This window comes from Cyprinus carpio, chromosome A3, assembly GCF_018340385.1.
Source record: "Cyprinus carpio isolate SPL01 chromosome A3, ASM1834038v1, whole genome shotgun sequence".
NCBI lineage: Eukaryota > Metazoa > Chordata > Actinopteri > Cypriniformes > Cyprinidae > Cyprinus > Cyprinus carpio.
Window position 1 is genome coordinate 27,134,828 of NC_056574.1, and position 21,593 is coordinate 27,156,420.

At 36.1% G+C, this 21,593-nt stretch overlaps 1 protein-coding gene across 1 annotated transcript in view; it reads left to right on the forward strand.

Moving 5' to 3' along the window:
* The window catches only part of LOC109050285 (C-type mannose receptor 2-like), a 35,491-nt gene extending 14,308 nt beyond the window's left edge, over positions 1 to 21,183 (forward strand). The window contains 26 exon segments of the mRNA XM_042727371.1: positions 1,785 to 1,958; positions 2,123 to 2,287; positions 2,461 to 2,574; positions 3,560 to 3,703; positions 3,981 to 4,172; positions 4,461 to 4,615; positions 6,000 to 6,104; positions 9,904 to 10,019; positions 10,124 to 10,272; positions 10,418 to 10,632; positions 11,499 to 11,641; positions 11,893 to 11,980; positions 12,947 to 13,109; positions 13,248 to 13,411; positions 14,312 to 14,480; positions 14,687 to 14,829; positions 15,297 to 15,411; positions 15,666 to 15,823; positions 15,925 to 16,033; positions 16,142 to 16,380; positions 16,458 to 16,620; positions 17,123 to 17,272; positions 17,364 to 17,483; positions 17,577 to 17,756; positions 18,666 to 18,692; positions 18,823 to 21,183. Of these exon segments, the coding sequence (XP_042583305.1) occupies positions 1,785 to 1,958; positions 2,123 to 2,287; positions 2,461 to 2,574; positions 3,560 to 3,703; positions 3,981 to 4,172; positions 4,461 to 4,615; positions 6,000 to 6,104; positions 9,904 to 10,019; positions 10,124 to 10,272; positions 10,418 to 10,632; positions 11,499 to 11,641; positions 11,893 to 11,980; positions 12,947 to 13,109; positions 13,248 to 13,411; positions 14,312 to 14,480; positions 14,687 to 14,829; positions 15,297 to 15,411; positions 15,666 to 15,823; positions 15,925 to 16,033; positions 16,142 to 16,380; positions 16,458 to 16,620; positions 17,123 to 17,272; positions 17,364 to 17,483; positions 17,577 to 17,756; positions 18,666 to 18,692; positions 18,823 to 19,043 (3,881 nt within the window). The 3' untranslated portion in view covers positions 19,044 to 21,183.
* The last annotated feature ends 410 nt before the right edge of the window (positions 21,184 to 21,593 follow it).

Here is a 21,593-nt window from a genome sequence, read left to right on the forward strand (position 1 = left end):
GTTCAGTGCCTTGCTCAAGGGAACCTCAGTCGTGGTATTGCCGGCCCGAGATTCAAACCCACAACCTTATGGTTAAGAGTCAAACTCTTTAACCATTAGGCCACGACTTCCCCCAATAAAATATTATATCCCCCATATATAAATATGTTATGTTCTTCATGATAAAACGCTCCCTCTCCTCTCCTACATTTACATTCTTTAATTTGGCAAATGTTTGTATCCACATTCAAGCTACAGTTTCCTCCAGAAGTATTGGAACAATAAGGACAAAATTGCTTTGTCTCCTGTGGAGTCAAGACATCTGCAAATATGATTAAAAGAGATCAGCTGTGTCCTGTTGCATTAATTGTTCAGATATTAAAATACTGTTTTGTATCAGTTATAGCCACTGCTTCTGCTTTCTGAGTCTTGCATTTGATGACAGCACACACAAACCTGGATGAAGACAAGGGAGCTGACTTTGAGAGACAAGCAAGCAATTTGGATGTTAAAAGAAAAGAGGAACTCAATTAGAGCTATGTCAGAAACAATGGGCATGGAGAAATAACAGTTTGGAATGTCCTGAAAAAGAAAGAAACCACCAGCAACTACAGCAACCAACAACGACCTGGTTGGCTGAGAAAAACAACAGCTGTTGATAACAGACAAATCATAAAAGCTGTGAAAAAGAATCCTAAAATAAGTGTCTGTAAAAATCACCATCAACCTCCAGAAAGCTGGAGTGATGATCTGACAATCTACTGTCCGGAGGAGACTTCCACAGCATTAGCTACACAGCAAGATGCAAACCTCTGATCAGCAGCACACATAAAATGGTTAGATTTTGCAAAAAAGCACAAAGGTGAGCCAGTAGAATTTTGGAACAGTTTTATGGACACTGTTAAGTGGTGGGAAAGCAAAAGTGTGGAGAAAAAAAGGTACTGCAAATTATCCTAAGCATACAACCTCATCTGTGAAGCTTGATGGAGGTGGTGTCATGGATGCATGGCTGCTTCTGGAACAGGCTCTCACAACTTTATTGATGACTTAACAAATGATGGTGATAGCAGAATGAATGCAGAAGTGTACAAAAACATCTTGGCCACCAATGGTCAAGAAAATGCCACAAGACTCATCAGAAAGTGCTTTATATTGAAATATGACAATGACCCAAAACACCCTGCAAGCTCAGTCAAGGACTTTATCAGGGCAAAGAAATGGTAGGTCTTAGATTACTCTAGTCAGTCTCCAGATTTATATCCTATTGAACATGAATTTCACCAGCTAAAGAGGAGACTAAAGACAGAAACTCCCCGAACCAAGCAACAGTTGAAAATGGCTTTATTAAAGGCTGGGAAAAGCATTTCAGTGGATGAAACCAAGAGTCTGGTGATGTCTATGGGTGGCAGACTCACTGCTGTGATTGCATGCAAGGGATTTGCAACTAAATATTAGCTTTTAATCTTTTACATTTGCTTTAAGTTCAACTTTCCCAATACTTATGCTCACATCAGGTTAGGGAATGAAGCTTTAAAAGTGCTTTCCTTTTTATTTGGTAAAACATGAATGTATTGAAATGGCTAATAATAAAATGTGACATTCTGTAGTTTTGCCTCATATTCATCTTTTAATCATATTTACAGATGTCTTGACTCCACAGCAGACAAAACAATTTTGTCATTACTGTTACAATACTTATGGAGGGCACTGTATGTATTTATCATTATCTGCCTTCCCTGGTGGTTATCATGAATTCCTTCTGGAAGTTAGGCAGCTTAGGTTTCTCTGTCTCTTCTTCTCCATAGAAATCTACACCATTCAAGGAAACTCCCACGGCAGCCCATGTTACTTCCCCTTCCTCTATGATGGCCAGTGGTTCCACAGCTGCACCAGTGTGGGCAGGGAAGATGGCTTTCACTGGTGTGCCACTACTCATGATTACAGAAAGGACCAGCGCTGGGGCTTCTGCCCAGTGAGGAGTGAGTGAATTCAGCTGATCCTGCTCACGTCATTCAAAGACCTGCCCTGTTAAATTCAAGACGTTCTTTTAATGTTTTAGTCTGGAATCTGGAATGTGAGACTACTCTACATAATAGTGCACATATTCCTGCTCACTAAAATGCATCTCTCTCTCTTTCCAAAGGTACTGACTGTGCAACGTTTTGGGACATAAACCCTTTGATGGATAACTGTTACCAGTTTAACTTTCAGGCCAGGCTGTCCTGGAGTGAAGCACGGAACAGCTGCCAACAGCAGGGAGCGGATTTGCTCAGCATCACTAAAGTAGAGGAACAAATGTTTATCAACGGTGAGAGACCGAGGGATGTAAACATCTTTACATTCATTACATTAAAAATTATGTGGTTTGCAAAGGGATTAAAAAAAAGGATTCTGGTAAATTAAGAACAAACAAGAATTTGCTACTCTGATTTTTGTTTAAAACTCAGTGGCATGTGTTTATAAAGTATGTGTGTACTGCAGGTTTGCTAACTGGGTACAGCGCTACCCTTTGGATGGGTCTGAATGATTTAGATCTCAATGGTGGCTGGCAGTGGGCTGACTCCGCCCCTCTCAAATACCTAAACTGGAAAGCAGGTGAGGCAACACCCCTTACAACCACACCCTCATATAACCACACCCACTCAGACATGAATCAGTATATTTTAGAAAACAGACTAGATTTGAAAACTTTAGCAATTTTATAAACTTTAGCTAATTTTATGCTTCAGCTATTGAAAGCTGAATAATTCATTGTGGACAATTAAAGCATTCTGCAGTCAGTATTTTCTTATATAATGACATATGACTGTTTAACTTTAATCTTTATAACTGTGGTAATTTTATGTCTATAGTTTCTTCTCATATATAGCAATGAAATTATTTCAATTGGATCAATGACCTGCAATTTTTCTTTTTGTCATTAATTCATATCCATTTATTTATTTACACTATTGTTCAAAAGTTTTTTTGGAAGAAATATTTTATTTTTATTTTTTTTATAGCAAACATAAATTAATTTGATTTAAAAAATGGGACATTTATAATGTTACAAAAAGATTTCTATTTCAAATAAATGTTGTTCTTTTCACAATTTCCACAAAAATAATGAGAGCAGAAAATCTGTTTTTAGCAATAATAAAGTAAGAAATCTTAAGCACCAAATCAGCATATTAGAGTGATTTCTGAAGGATCATGTGACACTGAAGACTGGAGTAATGATGCTGAAAATGCAGCTTTGACATCACAGGAATACACTGTGTTTTAAAATATATTAAAAATAAAAAACAGTTGATTTAAATTTAAGTAATATTTCACAGTATTTTTGTTTTCACTGTAATTTTGATTGGTAGTGAATTTATGTTTATTTATTTAATTATTTATTTGGTATTATTAGCCCTCTGATAATGATCTGTGATCAAAAAATAAACCAATGATGACCATCAGACTATATATTCCTTCTTACATTTAAAAATGTCTTTAGTGTTCTTAGTAGTTTTAATTTTATTTGGCACAGAACAGCTCATTTGCATTTCAATTAGAAAGGAGATATTTTTATCCCATGGATGTGTGTGTGTTGTAGAAATGCCAAGCTATGATGAGGAGGGAGACTGTGGAGTGATCAGCACCGATGCTCAGGGTCGCTGGAACAACCGGGACTGTTCAGTGGCTCTGCCTTACATTTGCAAGAAACGACCCAACGCTACACTCGACCCCTTCACCACAGGTATGTGTGCAGTGTGTGTACTGTATACACATTTGTGGTCTGTGGTTCACATATAAATGTGCAGAGCAATGTTACTACTGCTTGCACTTTAAATGAGTAAATACGACTTGATTTATTTCAGGGGTAAACCTTGTCTGGCCCAGCCATGCAGTTTGAGTATAGTGCCCCAAAACTGCATGTTTTTCTGCTATTTTTTTCTGAAGTTTTTAGTTTGGATTCTGCTGATGTACCTCAAAGTCTGCTTTGGTCTTGAGGATCTTACCTGTGTGTGAAACAGACTCCTGGGCAGATGATGGGCGGTACCAGTGTGATGTAGGCTGGCAAAACTTCCAGGCGGGCTGCTATAGGCTGAACTCAGACAATCAGGACTGGAGCTCCGCCCACAAAATGTGTCAGAAGATGGAGGCTAACCTTGTTAGCATCCACACCCTCCCAGAACTTGAATTCATCACTAAGTATATGAAGAAAGGTATACACATGCAAACATCAATTCATAAATATACAGAAACACATTTGCTTTATCAGTATTTTTGTCTTTACAGTAAAAAAAAGAAACCATTTTTTTCTTTCTCGAGCATAACCCTCACTAAATTTTGTTTATTTTTAAATAATTCTTATAATAATAATAATATAAAAGCAATTTTCCAAAGGGGTAAAAGTAATCTTAATTCAATATATATTCATCAGGTCTTAATGTGTTATACAGTTTGGCGCAAGCTTCATGGTGTTTCAGACTCTCTATTTTCCTGTGTCTCAGATATAGAGGAGTTATGGATTGGTCTACATGATACAGCTATGCAGATGAACTTTGAATGGACAGATCGCACTCCAGTCATATTCACTTACTGGCATCCATTTGAACCCAACAATTTCCGAAATGTTAATGAGGATTGTGTCACCATCTGGGGGCCTGTGAGTATATATAAATATAAATAAATATGCATATAAATGTATAGGCCTATCAAAAGTTTGGGATCAGTACATTTTTTTTTTTTTAATAGCACGTTTCTTCAGTAAGCCACACAATTTGAGATATCATTAATTTACATTTATGCAATTAGCATACACTTTTATTCAAAGCAAAGAACTAAAGAGGTACAAAAGCAATTTGTTAGCTTTGTTAGTAAACATATTCTTAATGTACAATGCCAGGTTTATTTGACAACTAGATTAGGAAACAAGCTATAGAAGAGGAGAAATGCAAAAATAACTTTTTTTTATCAATGTATTTATTCACAATAAATTGATTAAAAATGTTAGTAAAAACATTTATAATTTTACAATTTTAAACAGATTCTATTCTTTTTGAACTTTCTATTCAGCAAAGAATCCTGAAATGAATATATCACAGTTTCAACAAAAACTTTCCACAGCACAACTGTTTTCAACATTGATTATAATAAGAAATGTTTCTTGAGCGTCGAATCAGCATATTAAAATGATTTCTGAAAGATCATGTGGCACTGAAGACTGGAGTAATGATGCTGAAAATTCAGCTTCGGAATAAATAATTAAAAAAATATATATATATTAAAATAGAAAACAGTTGTGTTAAATTGTAATAATATTATACAGTATTACTGTTTCATTAAATAAACGCAGATAAGCATAAGTGACATAAGCATAGCTGAACCCCAAACTTTTAAATGGTAGTGTAGAACAAGCTCAATTGCCAATATATATATATATATATATATATATATATATATATATATATATATATATATATATATATATATATATATATATATATATATATATATATATTGTGTAAAAAAACTGAAAATACATTTTATAAATATTAGTGCTCATTTTATAAAAAATGAGCTTGGAAAAGGTACAGGTGACGAAGGAGTTTTAGGAGAACAACAGTGAACTGCGGTCAGATGAGATGTTGTCAGGCCATATGTCAGTAAAAATGAATTTGCATGCTCTTCAGTTGCACACACAAATGCAGTAGTGCGTGCTCTATATAATTTAATATTAAAGCGCAAATGAAAACTATGAGCATGCAATCTTGTAGTTATGTCATCAGTTAAGTCATGTAGTTACCATAAAGGTGATTAAAGCTGCCTTAAAACTGTTCATGTGTGTGTGCATTTGTTATATATGTGTAACACAAAACTGTCCTGGAGCAGCCTAGCACTGTCTTCAACTCGTCAGCTCATTAGCAACGACTTTAAGAGCTGAAGTGAGTCAGAAAAGATAAAGAGTTGTGAGAAAATACGATGTGTGTCAGATCCACGTTATGTTGATAATGATAACCCCTCATTATACAGTATGTGTGTATTTGTAGGAGGGCCGCTGGAATGATAGTCCATGTAATTACTCGCTGCCCTCAATCTGCAAGAAAGCGGCTCAGAAGGCTGACGACCGGATAGAGGACCACGGCTGCAAACGGGTAAATCACTCTGGTTTTTCACTCTGTTGACTTTCTCCTTTTTTTTCTCATTCCTCTTTGTCATTCTTCCTTTTTCATTAGCTTTAATCCTCTAATTACCCTTCCTTGTTTTGTTCTCTGCGGCTCCTGCAGTTTTCTGTTTGTTACTTCTGGTTAGCTGGATTTCTCCCGCTACATACTTTCTGTGGCTCTCTTTCTCTCTGCATAAAGCCTCTATTCACAGTGAATGCTGTGTCATGCTGTTAAAACTCCAGATGTGGTCAGTAGACCCAGACCTGCCACAAGCATGCAGTAAACAGAGAAGTCTGACTCACTAGTCTTCATAACTCATAACTGTTTGCTAACCTAGGACAAAATATGTTTGAGGTCATGGACCAAGTTACACTAACAAGCACACAGAAACAAGCATACATTTGCATTCTCATTGCCTAACATCTGTCATCCCTCCATCCAATTTATCCATGTCTACAGCAGCTCTACATGAAACCCTCTTCGTTTTAAATAAGTGTGTGCATTATTGTTACCTTGCTGTGACCCTGGTAATGGGCATCTGTTAAATAAGAGCTGTGACCCTGGATGCCATCGTCTAGGTCAGAGTTCAGAGGTTACTTGTGGATGCCCTAAAGCTTGTGGAAACAGTCTGTTTGACTAAGTTACTTTGACTAAGAAAACTGTTCTCACCTATGCAAAACTAGGGTGCTGTGGGTTTCCAGGGCGTTGCTGTTTGGTTGTGAAAGTGTTCTGATTTTCAGAGTTCTGATGTTTTTTCCTGTTGCTTGGGTGTTCTGGGTGGTTGCTGTCAGAGATAAGATTCAGGTCCTATAATGTAGGTCTGTGTAGTTTTTTTCTGTGTATTATTGACCACCAGGCAGTAAGTAAGTCATTTGAGATAACACAAATTGTTAAGGACAAGTTATTTTTCCAAATTAAATATTTAGGGTTAGGGGGTTGTTTTGATCACAAATGAGACAGAAAAAATAGGGAAAGAATAAATAGTAAAAGTAATGCACACCTCATCAACTTCATATATGATTACAGTTCTTTCAAATATATTATATTACTTCTTTTTATTTTTCTTCTCCACAATTCTGTGTCAGTTAATTCAGCCCTATCCGAACTTCATTTTGTAGATCATTTTAGCAGTTTTTGACGTACACTGATAGATTATGGAAGATAAATTATGACAAATGTTTTGAAATAAAAAAGCATGTTGAAATTTGCTAACTGAAAAAAATAATGCATTGCATTAACAGTGCTTGCATATTAAATTGAACATAGTTGTTTACTTAAGCTGTGAATATTTCAATTCAAAACATTTCACACACATTTTCATAATAAAAAATTCAATAATCCATATTCACTTTCCAGAGTTCACTTCCTAAATATTCATATATACTGAGCTTGGTCTTGTTTATATCATTGTATTAGTTCATAGAGTCACGTTAAGCATCGTTGGGGAATCCTGGAGTTTGACGCACACTGGGAAATGAGTAACGGTAAAGATGCTGAATTAAACGTAAACACAGCTTTTAAGTCTTAATCAGCTTTTCCGCATGTACACTGGCTCTGATAAACATAAGTTATACTTACCACTCACTCCATTTCTGCAAATCATTTTTTTTTTTTTTGTGAATGAATGACTTGCTTTACCTGTTGCTTTGGTCTTAATCAACAGCCGCTTGCAGCAGATGCAGATCATGCATCAGTACTCTACTGCTATTCCTGCAGCTCCCGGATGTGCAATGCTGAAAATTCTGCCACATTTGAACCACTGGATTTGTGGAAGTGAATTTGTACAGGGAAATAGATTGGACTGAAAATTGCCCGTTGAATATTATACATCATGTTTGTAAACCGATTGAATATTTCAGAAGTGAACTCTGGAAAGTAAATATGGATTATTGAATTTTAAATTATGAAAATATGTGTGAAATGTATTGAATTGAAATATTGTCAGCTTACAGTAAATAAACAAATCTTGAATTTCAGCCCCAAAAAATGCAAACCAATACAAAGCATCAAAATGCAACCACTCTTAATGCAATGCATTATTTTTTTTAGTGCAGTTCAACTTGCTTTTTTGTTTCAAAGACATTTTTCATCATCATTTGTCATCAAACTCATTAACATAATATTTGCATACTTTCATAATTGTATTGTGATTTTTATTATATATATATATATATAATATATATATATATATATATATATATATATATATATATATATATATATATATATATATATATATTTATTTTTTTTTTTTTTTTTTTTTTTTTTTTTTTTTATTGAATTACACCACCATTCAAAGTTTGGGGTCAATAAGATTTTTAATACTTTTAAGTTAATATTTCTATTCAGCATGTATGCATTAATTTCATCAACAGAGATAGTAAAATTTATGCAGTCTATAGTTATGAAAGATTTATCTAAAACAAATACTGTTCTTTTGATAATTGATAATAATAATACATGTAAATCAGCATGTTAGAATGATTTCTGAAGGATCATGTGACACTGAATGATGAGTAAATAAAAAAAATACATAAAAAAAAACATAAAAAACACAAAAATAAATTACATTTTAAAATATATAAAAAATTTAAAACAGTTATAAATTGTTTAAATTGTAATAATATTTAAAAAAAATGATGTTAATTTTACTGATACTGCAATTCTTATCAAATAAATGCAGACTTGGTGAGGATAAGAGACTTCTTTCAAGAACATTTTAAAAAAATTCCCTTTCAAAGTTATGTAGGATGAGCTTAACTGTCAAGAAAATACTGCAAAAAATAAAAAAATAATCATGACAAGAGTGTAAATTTGTGAAATAGCCATACATGTTCTTGAGATTTTTAGTTATACACACACATATGTTTGAGTCAATGTCAGACGTGTTAATGCAAAGTGGATTTTTTCAGCAGACTTTATCCCTGTAGAACTGTCAGAATGATGTTAATTAATCAAAAACCTTTGAACAATACTGTATCTGCATGGGATATTATTAATAATCTCCTCCTCTTTTTTCCCTGTATTTGGATTTACAAATTTCAATATTTTTGATAAGGCATTAACACTGTTCTTTTGCTGCATTGTAAGCTCGCTTCTGCAGATGAAAATCTAGTTTTAACAACTTAATCTTAATTTTTGGAACAGGCTGCTAAATTTGGAGTCATAGTGAGTTTGTCATTGTCAGACAATGAGAGAACACATCTAACTCTCTGTAATGTCTTAAACAGTAAAGCAGACAGCCGGCAGACAGGTCAAGTTACTGCCTCTTGCCAAGATCTGATGTGTAATTTAGATACATCCCTTAAAATGTGGGTGTCTGTGTGTGTGTGAATGCATGCATGCATTTGTGTGTGCGTGTTTTGTTCCTGTGAATTTTTTTTTTTTTTTTTTTTTTTTTTTTTTTGAGAATTATTTTCAATTAATTTAATTGCTTTGCCATTTGTCTAATTCATAAAGGTCAAATTCACCTACTTACAGAACCAGCTTTAAGACCAGCATGAATTCATTGCTAGTCCAGACTGGTTTATCCAGACTGGTGTTCACTCATTTAATTAGAAAATGTAAACTTAAAAAAACAAACAAAAAAAAAAACAAACGAATTTCCAGATTATGCCCCCCATAAATGTTTTACAGTTGTCACTGTGCATTTAACATTTAGCATAACTAGTCTAAAAAATATGCTGAACTGTAACATTTACCAATGTATTATTTTTTAAGCAAGAACAATAAAATGCATTATAACACAGAACACTTCTTTCTCTCTCCCTCTGGTGAATCTCCTCAGGGTTGGAGATGGCACAGTCCTTCCTGTTTCAAGGTTGGAGAAGAATCTCTAACCTTTAATGATGCAAAAGGAATGTGTGCTAGCAGCAATGCTACGCTCCTCATCATTAATAACAGGTACTGGGCACAAGCCTAGCAACATGGACAGGATTTGTATTCTGGTTTTCCGAAACTGATGAATTATGAAATAACTTATGAGGTGCATATGTGCTTGTTTCCAGGTTTGAGCAGGCCTTTGTGAGCAGCCTGGTGTTTGGCCGATCTGACGATCAGTTCTGGCTCGGCTTGTATAATGACAACAGCTCTGGCACTTTCCACTGGATAACGGGAGAGGAGCTCACATACACCAACTGGAACAGAGATGAGCCAGGTACAGAAATACACACGATCGTGAGTATGCCATGACCGTGTGTGCTCCTGAATAGTTTGTGTCTATATATCATTCCCTTTATCATTTGATGCTAAGCCGTAAAAATGTTAAAGATGAACCTGCTTTTTGTCTTGTGGTGTTGCAGCACAGATAAAGGCAGGTTGTGTGGTGATGGTGGCGGGGCAGGCCATGGGTCTGTGGGAGGTGAAGGACTGTGCCAGTGTCCGCTCCAAATACATCTGCAAACAGAATCAGGACTCTCTCATACCCAGCCCTCCTGTTCCTCAGCCTACGCCCTCCCTAACAGGAACATGCCCATCGGGATGGAAAAGCACCAATAAGTTCCACTACTGTTACAAAGTGTGTCTGTTTGTGTTGTGTTGAGTTGAGCACCATTCAAAATTGAAAAGCCTTCTAAATTCCAATTTGAATTGAAATTGCAGAACTGTAATTTAAATATGTCATTGCAAAATATAAATCACATTATTACCCAGCTCTATATATAAAGTTGAATATACTGTATATTATATCCAGATTTATACGCAGACAATTAGTAACATCAAGCTCATCAAAATAAATCTATATATATATATATTTTTTTTTATTATATCCTGTTTTATCTACTTTATCCCCAGTATACTTACTACTAAGATAGCAAATCTTAAGTGCTTGATTGCTTGTATTGTTGCAAAATGCAAACTATATTATCGCCCAGCTCTAATCTGCTGAATGTGACTATAAAGCATGAAGATATTAAGATATTATAAAAATGAACATTGACTTACTGATTATGACCCTTGATTCTTAATACCCTGTGCTGTTACCTGCCTGATTTATGACTGTTTTCATGTTTTGTTATAGTTCTTCATGAGTCCCTTGTTTGTCCTGAGCAGTTCAGCTTCCCACTTCAGAAACTGTTCTTCAGAAAAAAATCATCCAGGTCCTGCACATTCTTTGGTTTTCCAGCATCTTCTGCATATTTGATTTCCAGCTGTGGCTGTATGATTTTGAGATCCATCTTTTCACACTGAGGACAATTGAGGGACTCATGCACAACTATTACAAAAGCTGCAAACATTCACTGATGCTCAAGAAGGCAAATGATGCATTACAATAATTTTTTTGACAGTTAGGAAAATAAGTTTAATTGGCTTTACATATCAGGGAATAAAAAGTCATCATTAATTATTGGGGTGTGTGGTCAGCTCATCGCTGTGCTTTTGTAGGTCTTTCATGCAGGTGCACTGGAGAAGAGACTGACTTGGATTCAAGCTCACAAGTTCTGCCAGAAACATGGAGCTCAGCTCGCCAGCTTCAGCACGCCAGAGGAAGAGACCTATGTCTTCCAGATCCTCCATGAGGCTTTCGGGTAAGTTTCTAAAATCCAGCCCTAAAGCAACACTGTGTGTGTTTGTAATGAATGAGGGCATGATTTGTTTGAGAATTAATAAAATTTCCTTTATTCATCAGTTTTTACTCTCAGATACACCTAGACAAAATATTTTGAGGTTATGTTTATGTTTAAGATAAGTTAAGACTTTGAACCGGATGCTTCTTGTGGGCCTGCTAAAGGTATATCAGTGTCTAACAGCTCTGCCTTCTGATTGGCTGTTTGGGCAGGGAGGTGGAGGATCATGAGCAGCACTGGTTGTGGATCGGAATTTCCCGCAGGAATAGTGACAGTTGGACATGGAGTGATGGATCAGCTGTGAGTTTCTTAAAATACTGTTAATTTTTATTGTATTTCATTGTACTACACCAGTGTGTATGTGTATATACTTCATATTTGAATAACAATGATGGCTATTTTAATAATAGTTCATGATGATTAATAATATTCAGTATGATTTAAGAGGAACACATTTCTGAACATTATCCATGAGGCTGTGGACATACAGTATATATGACAAATAAATGAATTAATGAATATAAGTTGGAAAACACTGTACTAGATATCCATAGAGCAGGTGTTGTCAACCTTTTTGAGTCCAAGGCCCCCATATTAATATTTGAAGGCCCAAAACATATTTTAATCAATGGGCAGTCCTACTATAGTTATTATAGTTATAGTTACAGTATCTAATGTACCAATGTACTAATTATAATTAAAATAATTACATTTCAGGATTCCAAAGCTTAAATCTTCATAAAATTTTTTATATATTTATTAAAAATTATTCAATATATCAAAAATAAAATATTTCAGAGCTTTGCATAACTGGTAAAGTTTATATTCATCATAAAAATGCCTATTGAGTTCATTTTTATGACTTTTTCCAGGTCTAGAACTATTAAAATCAGGCTTTCTCATATATCCAGGTTTTTCAAGACCATAAGAATCCCAATTCTTTAAAGATAAAAGAAGCATTTGAATGGGTAAATCAAGATAAGGAAGATCGTGATATAGTTTTTAAGGTTTTAATACTTGTTTTGTCTAATTTTAAATCATTTTAAGTAATCTTGAGGGCACTTTGTAAGTATGCTGATGACCCCTAGTGGCCCCTGGCCCCTTGGTTGAGAACCACTGCCATAAAAATAGATTTTTCACTACTACTGCAAATATCAAAGTAACATGGTTTTGTTTTGTGCTTCCTTTTCTTTAACATTGTACCTACATAGCAGCTTTTTGTTAGAGATTCTAACATTTAAAAGTCTATTTTTTTTTCTCTTTCAGGTGACGTATCAGAACTTTGGCAGGGGGGATTATGGGTCTGCTGAGTGTGGAGCAGCTAACATGGCTGACACCAACTGGCTGGTATCACACTGTGAGTCTGAGCTAGACTGGATCTGCAAAATACCGAAAGGGAAGGTGGAAGAGGAACCTGAGAGCCATGAAGGTCTGTCGCAGGGCACTCTTTTTTGCCTTTGTGAATATAAGACTGTAATATTATCAAAAGAAGTCACAAGTTTGTTTGTGAGCTGAAAATGATTTTGAATCTCAGTAATGTGACATTATTGTACATTTGCGTGTGAAGACACTGGTTTAGAGTGGGTTGAGTTTGAGGAGGCCCAGTATAAAATGTTTGAACATCGCTCCACGTGGGACCAGGCTCAGAGGATCTGCTCCTGGTTCGAAGCCTCCCTGGTCTCCATGCACTCTCCTAAGGAGAATCAGTTTTTGGTTAGCACTTTACGCAAGGTAAGCACACATTGCAGACACAACCAAACCCTCTTCTTTCAAGAGGCATGCTTATTACATTAAATTAACAACAATTAAAACATCAGTTCACCCAAAAAGGTAAGGTACAAAAGCTGTGGCAGTACCTTTTTAAAAGGCACACTTTTGTACCTTATTTACCCCTGATGCATGTTAGAACCTTAAAGGTACTAACTATTCCTAAGGGTACAGATTAGTACATTTTGAAAAGGTACAACATCAGTGACAGATTTTGTACCTTTTTCTCTGAGAGTGTATAAGTACCATAAAAGTATCATTTTGTGTGTCTCAGAAGATAGAAAGTAATATGGAGTTGGAAATGAAAAACTTAACTGTCAATTTCATTTTGGGATGGGTTTATTTAAGGCTATATAAGACCCTGGACCACAAAAGTCGCTGGGGGATATTTGTAGCAATAACCAAAAATACATTGTATGGTTCAAAATTATTGATTTTTCTTTCATGCCAAAAATTATTAGGATATTAACTAAAGATTATATTCCATGAGGATATTTTGTTAATGTCCTACCGTAAATATATCAAAACTTCATTTTTGATTAGCAATATGCATTGCTAAATATTTCATTTGGACAACTTTAAAGGTGATTTTCTCAATATTTATATTTTTTTTGCAGCCTCAGCTTCCAGATTTTCAAATAATTGTATCTCAGCCAAATATGTCCGATCCTAACAAACCATACATCAATGGAAAGCTTATTTGTTTTTATTTATTCAGCTTTCAGATGATGTATAATTCTAAATTTTGAAAAATGGACACTTAAGACAGGTTTTGTGGTCCAGGGTCACATATGCCCTTAATCTTAATGCTATATGAAATGTATTTGCAATACTAATCAAGAAGTGTATGTTTACTGTGTCCAGATGTCCCGCAAAGAAAATGACCTGTGGTGGATTGGTTTACACAGTTTTAAGAATGACGGGAGATTAAGGTGGTCTGATCATTCTGTGCTCAATTATGTATCCTGGGGACTAGGACAGCCTCGACCAATCAGCAAAGAGCCCAAATGTGCCCAAATCTCTGCCTCAAAAGGTTTGGTTACTTTTACACACACATACAGAATCAGAAAATATGTCATCTCCACCTTGAATTTGACATGCACCGGTTTTGACTGCACATTTGAAATAAACTTAAAAAGAGGGCACAGATTTAATGTTCAGACTTTTTGAAGTTATTTTGGGGAATGATACGTGATTGAACAGCAGTGAGTTTAGTGAATTACTTTAATGTTCTCTCAGGTGACTGGTCAGACCAGAGGTGTCACGTCGATCTGCCATATGTGTGTAAGAGGGTGAATGTGACGGGTACCATCCCTCCCACACCTGCTCCTCCTCTCATGCCTGCCGGCTGCCCCCAGGGCTGGAGTCCTTTTCTACACAAGGTGAAAATTCATTCCCACAGCCATCTGCATTTATACATTATTACACTTGCAAGGCTGGAACAAAGTTTTTCTTTTCTACTATTTTTTGCAGTTAGTTCAGTTTGGATTCAAATTTAGTTTTGCTGATTATTGTGAACCTTTTTTGGATAATCTGTTTTTTATATACTGTATAGTAACTTTATTAATTTTATATATTTTTAAAGAAATTTAAGATTACATTGACTTAAATTAAAGTAAGTAAAGGGGTGTAAAAATCAGATTGCTTGGAAACGGCAGCCAAAAAGGAAAATTATTTTTGTAATGAAGCAAGATATTACATTTTGATTACTTTTTTTTTTTCATTTGGAATGTTAGAAAATACAGCTCTAGCAAAAAAAATTTAAATGACTTTCTTACAGAAATGTTCACATTGCACATTTTCTTATGTCAGTAATCTCTGAATTCTGTATTTTCCCTCGTCCTAACAGTGTTATAAGGTGTTTGGAGAGGAGCTGTCGAGTCGTAGCACTTGGGAATCTGCATCCAAGACGTGTCTGACACAAAGAGCCACGCTAGTGACAGTGCCAAACCACAGGGTTCAGGGTAAATCAAACCCACGACACACACACACCACAGAAGGGAGGCTAGGTTACATTAAATTGGTAGTTCACACAAAAAAGAAAAGGACAAAAAATGTGCAAGTATAAGAATCATAGACAACTTTCATGGATATTGGGACTGACGTGCTCCAATGTGTGTGGCGCTTACGGCCCTCAATTTGTTTTGTGTTGCATTATCTTGTGTAAATGGAAACAGACTAAGCTCTGCATTTGATCTATTTCTTTCTCTCTCTTCAGCGTTCCTTGTGACTCTGCTGCCCAACAGCAGTTTCCATGTGTGGGTGGGGCTCACTTCAGAATCACAGGCTCAGTTCAGGTGGTTTGAACCTGGTTTGCTTAGCTACACTAACTGGGCCCCTGGAGAACCAGTGGACAACAGACAAATGAAAAGCCCGGTACTGGATCTGTCTGTCTACATTATCTATCATTTAGAAATCCAGCCATCCACCAATCAATCTGAGTGTGTGTGTGTATGTGTGTGTGTACATCCCATTAGGGTAACTGCATAGTGCTTCTCCATGGTAGTCCTCCCCGAATGATGGGCATGTGGGCTTCTCGTAGGTGTGATGCAGAGAAACACGGCTTCATCTGCATGAAGGATAAAGGTACAGGACTATCTCAAATTCACATACTCACACAAATAAACACAAAAATAACACAAAAAACACATATACCCTGAACCACTTAAATTCCCTGTGTGCATGTGTTTCCAGACCCTGCCTTGCCCCCTGGTGTGGACCCTCTTCCCCCATCATTAGATGGCCTGTTAGAATTTGATGGCGTGCAGTACCGGATTTTGCAGAAGCCTCTGGACTGGCGTGGAGCGCTGTATTTGTGTGACTCTATTAATGGAACACTGGCAGTGGTACGGGATCCTCGGCAGCACGCCTACCTCACACTCCTTCTCAGCACGTTCCGCAAACCCTCCTGGATCGGACTACACAACGATGGGGTGAGACATTGTGTGCGTGTTGGATGTCTCTTCCTCTGGCATGTCAGAGCTTCAGCAAAAGCTTCTTGTGTTTCCAGGCTAGGAGCTACACATGGTTGGGTGAAGAGGAGCTCACATTCAGTGACTGGCGGGATGGAGAGCCTAATCAAATGTATGGATGTGGTCACATGACCGTTGAGGGCCAGTGGACTGTGGCTGCTTGTAATGCAAAATTAAATGCCATCTGTGAAATTAACACGGGTAGGAAAATGTTAGAGCATGCTTCTGAATACTACTAGTACTGTTTGTGTGGCATGCATTATGTACGGTTTGTGTTTGCATTGAATTTCCAAATGAAGTAGCCTACAACACTGACTGAAATTTGCAGTATGCATCCAATGTTGACTCATTATTTAATTGGGACACAGATTTTCTATGCTATTTTAAATAATAACAGGCAATATTCAGTGTATATCAGATTTATTTTAGAATTATTTATATACTATTATAACATCCTCCAACATTATTAGAACATCTCATTTTTAGTTTTTTTAATGTAATGTTTATTTCAGCTCTACTTAAATTACCAAAAATGATTTTTAATAGTTTTAGTTTTAGTTAACAATAACAGCAATGGTGTATACAGTGCATTATGCTGGTATTCTATTTTAGATGTAACCTGTGTGTGTTTGGATCTGTCTGTGGTGTTATTTTTGCAGGTGTGTTCTTAAAGCATGTTTTGCTTGTTCTGTTTCTGTGTCAGAGAGAAGGATAGACCACAGGTGGATGCATCCAGGTTTTTGCCCAGAGCCTGTAGGTAATTGGTCCTGGGTTCCTTTCAGAAATCACTGCTACTCGTTCATCCTCCATGAGCTGCAACTTAAACACGAGGCCAAACGCATGTGTAACAAAGGTAATGTCCACATACAGGAAAAACCAACAAAATCGGCACAGGAACATATTACACACAATAAACTTAAGTAATCTTGTTTTTCCTTTCTCAGTGGGAGCTAAGCTGTTGTCAATATTAGATGAAAACGAGAACAGTTTTGTATGGGAGCACATGCAAAGTTTTCAGGAACAGGCCCACGGCGCTTGGCTTGGAATGATCTTTAACTCCAAAGGCAAGAAGTTTAATGAATATCACTTGTTTCCTTTATTGACTGCAATTTGGATCTCCTTTATCTAGACCTGTGTGTATGTGTTTGATTCCTCAGAAGGCAGTCTGGAGTGGTCAGACAGTCAAGTAGTGGACTACAGTAACTGGGAGCAGCAGGACGCTAATCTGAGCGTGCTGACTGCTAACAGCTGCTTCTGGGTTCAGAGCAACACAGGCCTCTGGAACCCTGGGTCCTGCAAAAACCGCACACATGGAGTCATCTGTAAATGTCCACGAGGTATGGAAAGTCACACACAGTGCCCTCCACTAAAATTGGCACCCTTGGAAAATATGAGCAAAGGCGGCTGTGAAAATAAATCTGCATAGTTTATCTTTTTGATCTTTCATTCAGAAAAATCACAAAATTCTAACCTTCCATTGAAGTAAAACAATTGAATGTGGGGGGAAAATAACTGTTTTTCTCAAATGCATGTTTGGTACAATTATTGGCACCCCTAGAAATTCTTATGAGTAAAATATCTCTGAAGTATATTCCCATTCATATTGACATTTTTTTTTATAATGTTGTGGGCCTGTTTTTCTGCCGGAGGTCCTGGACATCTTGTTCAGATACATGGCATCATGGATTCTATCAAATATCAATAGATAAAAAAATCTAAACCTGACTGCCGCTGTTAGAAATCTTATAAACTAAATCTTAGTTTCTCCAAACTCATCAGGCATTATAAGAGAAAACTCAGAGCTGTTATCTTGAGAAAAGGACGTTGCAATCATTGTGGGCAACGTAAACTAGAGAAAAACATTTATTTTATAATGTGGCATTTGCCATTAACTGAAAGATATAAAGATATAAATGACAAAACAAACAAAATTACTAGAACCTATACAAATGAAATAAAAAAAAGCTCATTCAAAATGAATGAGTAATTTAATAGCACATAAATAAAATTAAAATGACTGGTTTGCATAGAAGTCTCAAAGGCACAGCAATAAAAGCACAGTATTGCTCTAAGGTTCAATAAGCAGGTGAAAAATGGCCATGGTCATGATGAGAAATGTCCAAAAAACCTTGTCTAAGTTGACCTCAGGGAAAAAAATAGCTAAGAATGTATGACAGAAATCCTAATATAATTATAATATACAATATGATAATTCACATTTTCCTCTTTCTTTTTTTTAAAAATAGGAACCACAGCAGAGCCTGTAGTTCAGTGTAAGTTCTAATAATTTTAACCTCATATTTACCTAAAATATGTTGACAATGTTGAAAAACATGCATTAAATGAACACCCATGAAGTTGGTTTGAATGTTTTGTTTGAATATACTTTTCTCTTTCTTCCAGCTGAGGTCGACCATCTCCATGTATTAATTCTGGTCCTGGTTGCAGCCCTCGTTCTGATTGCTCTGGTGGTGGGAGGGATTTATCTGTATCGTAGGCGGAGCTTCAGCTCCACGGGCGCCTACGAGAGCGCTCGGTACAGCCGCACTAACTCCGCCCCCTCCGAAGAAGCTGAAAAAAACATTCTCATTTCAGACATGGAGTTAAACGAACCGGGCAAATAACACTGGATATGTTCAAACTGATTCAAAGCACCTAGGAAAACAAATCTGCTATGGCAGCAACTGACTGAGAGAATTTATGTTTAAAGAAAAAAATTGAGCTGCGGTTTTCTTTTTGTGTTTATTTTTCCAGAGACATTGAGAGAGCTGTGTAGAGTGCAGCAGATAATATCAACCAAAATCAACAGAGGCAAAACTCGTTTACATCCATTTAAGCCTGTCAACCAATCAAATTCAAAGTTTGGATTGGCTAGTGTGGAAGATTGTTTTTTGTTTGTCTTTATCCTGTTATGGAAATCCAGTTTATATGCATATTTTTTAATGTCTTTTATGTCATAGTTATTCTTTAATGCCAAAAGGGAACAAAGTCCCCCCCAAAAAATCACATTGACTTGAACTTCCATTAAACTTCCAGACTATGAGAACGCACAATCACAGAAACCACACGGTAACACCACAACAGTATTTTTTTATTTTTAAATATTTTTTTGAGACTGTGACTTTTGAAGTTATTTGCTGTGACTGTTTTGTTGATTTTTTTTTAAATTTGTGCAGCTGATTTTGATGTTCTCTGGGTCAGAATTCAGGTCCCTCATGGATTAATCTGAAAAAGATAATCATAATAATTACACATCAAATGAAACAATTCTATGTTTGAAGTTCAAAATAAACAAAATAAAACACTGCGGACAGAAATAGACACATGAAAGTGCGGGAGAATGAGCCTGTCACAAGCACCGCAGTCTCTCTCTCTCTAATCACATGGTGAACACAAAGCTGCCCAACAGGAAGTCTGACCTCACTGTAACTGTTTGCTTGATCTCACTGTGATCACTATGATGAGCTCATGTAAAATCTGAATCCAAACAGTACAAGGAATGAAACGTAAACTGTACTTTCTCTCATTCTTAGTGTTATGGATAGGTTGGCCAAAGAATTCAAGTCAAAATGTTATTACAAATGGGTCTAATTGTATAGATTTTTGCTGTTACATTCTTTATACATGTATTTCATAAGGTTTTAAGGAACAATATACATTTTTGTATATTGCCTTAAAGCAGTGATCCTCAAATCTGGCTCGCGAGATCCACTTTCCTGCAGAGTGTAGCTCCAGCCCTGATTTTTTAATGACGCTGAAGGCATTGATTAGCAAACTCAGGTGTGTTTGATTAGCACTCAACGAAAATTTCATAGTTCACTCAATGAAAATTTGTTTAAAATTGATCTCATCCTCAGGCCATGCAAAATGTAGATGAACATGGGAACAGAAATGTAGCATTACGTCACCAATGGTTCCTGTGCTGTGAATGGGTGCCGTCAGAATGAGCATCCAAAAAGCTGATAAAAACATTACAATAACCCACAAGTAATGCACACGACTCCAGTCCATCATTTAACATCATGTCAAAAGGAAAAGTTGCATGTTTGTAAGAAACAAGAAGACCTCAGATAGAGGACTCATTTAAATAGATTATTTTATGGACTGGAGTGTGGATTATTGTGTTTTTATCAGCTGTTTGGACTCTCATTCTGATGGCACCCATTCACTGCAGAGGAACCATTGGTGAGCAAGTGATGTGATGTTAAATTTCTCCCAGTTTGTTCCAATGAAGAAACAAATTCATCGTCATCTTGGATGGCCTGAGAGGGTAAGTAAACTTTCAGCATTTTTCATTTTTGAGTGAACTATTCTTTAAGAAAGAAAGTAATGCTCGCCAGTGCAAAACTCAATGATGACAGGGTTTGACGGTGGTTGCTAGGATGTTGCTATGTGGTTGCAGAGGTTTTTCAGTGAAGTTCTATGCAGTTGCTTACTCAAAATATCTCACCTTTGATAGTCTAATAGTTTTTAAGTTTAATATTTAGGTTTAGGAGTTTGTTCAGATCCCTAAGCATGAGGAATAGTAACAGCAATTCTTGTTTTAGCAAACACCACTAATAATCCGTAACCAGTGCTTCCATATATCCATACTAACTTAACTCACATGCCATTGTTTTACACAGCTAGGTGGCACCAGTTCAGCACTTATAGACTATTCTTCTCTTTAAACTTTCTTGCTCACTGTTAAAACATAATTTCGCTTAGTATTTCAGTTATATCTATGACAATAGATTTGTATGAGATGGCCTTTAATATCATTATGGAAAATGACATGACCATGCAGTTAATCTGAGCAGAAGTAAAGCGTAATGTAACATATGGCCTGAAAATGCAGTGCAACATCAGTTGTTTCTCAACTTTGAAATGACATGTTTGACCATGACCATAAAGATCATGCAGAGCATTAGATTATGTGATTTTACCAAATACATAGGCTGTGATATCACACACGGCTGCCATGACATTGCACATGGTCATGCGATTTATGCAACAATCATTCTTAGAATTTGTAAAAAGTTTGTATGAGCGGTTCAGGTTGACTTAGCCCTCGACAAATAGAGAACGGGAAATACTTTTTTTTTTCTTGACTGAATGATGGAAATAAATGAAACATCTTCAGTCCCTCTGAAGATAATGAAAAATGTATTTTTTTTTTTTGAAAATTGTATGAA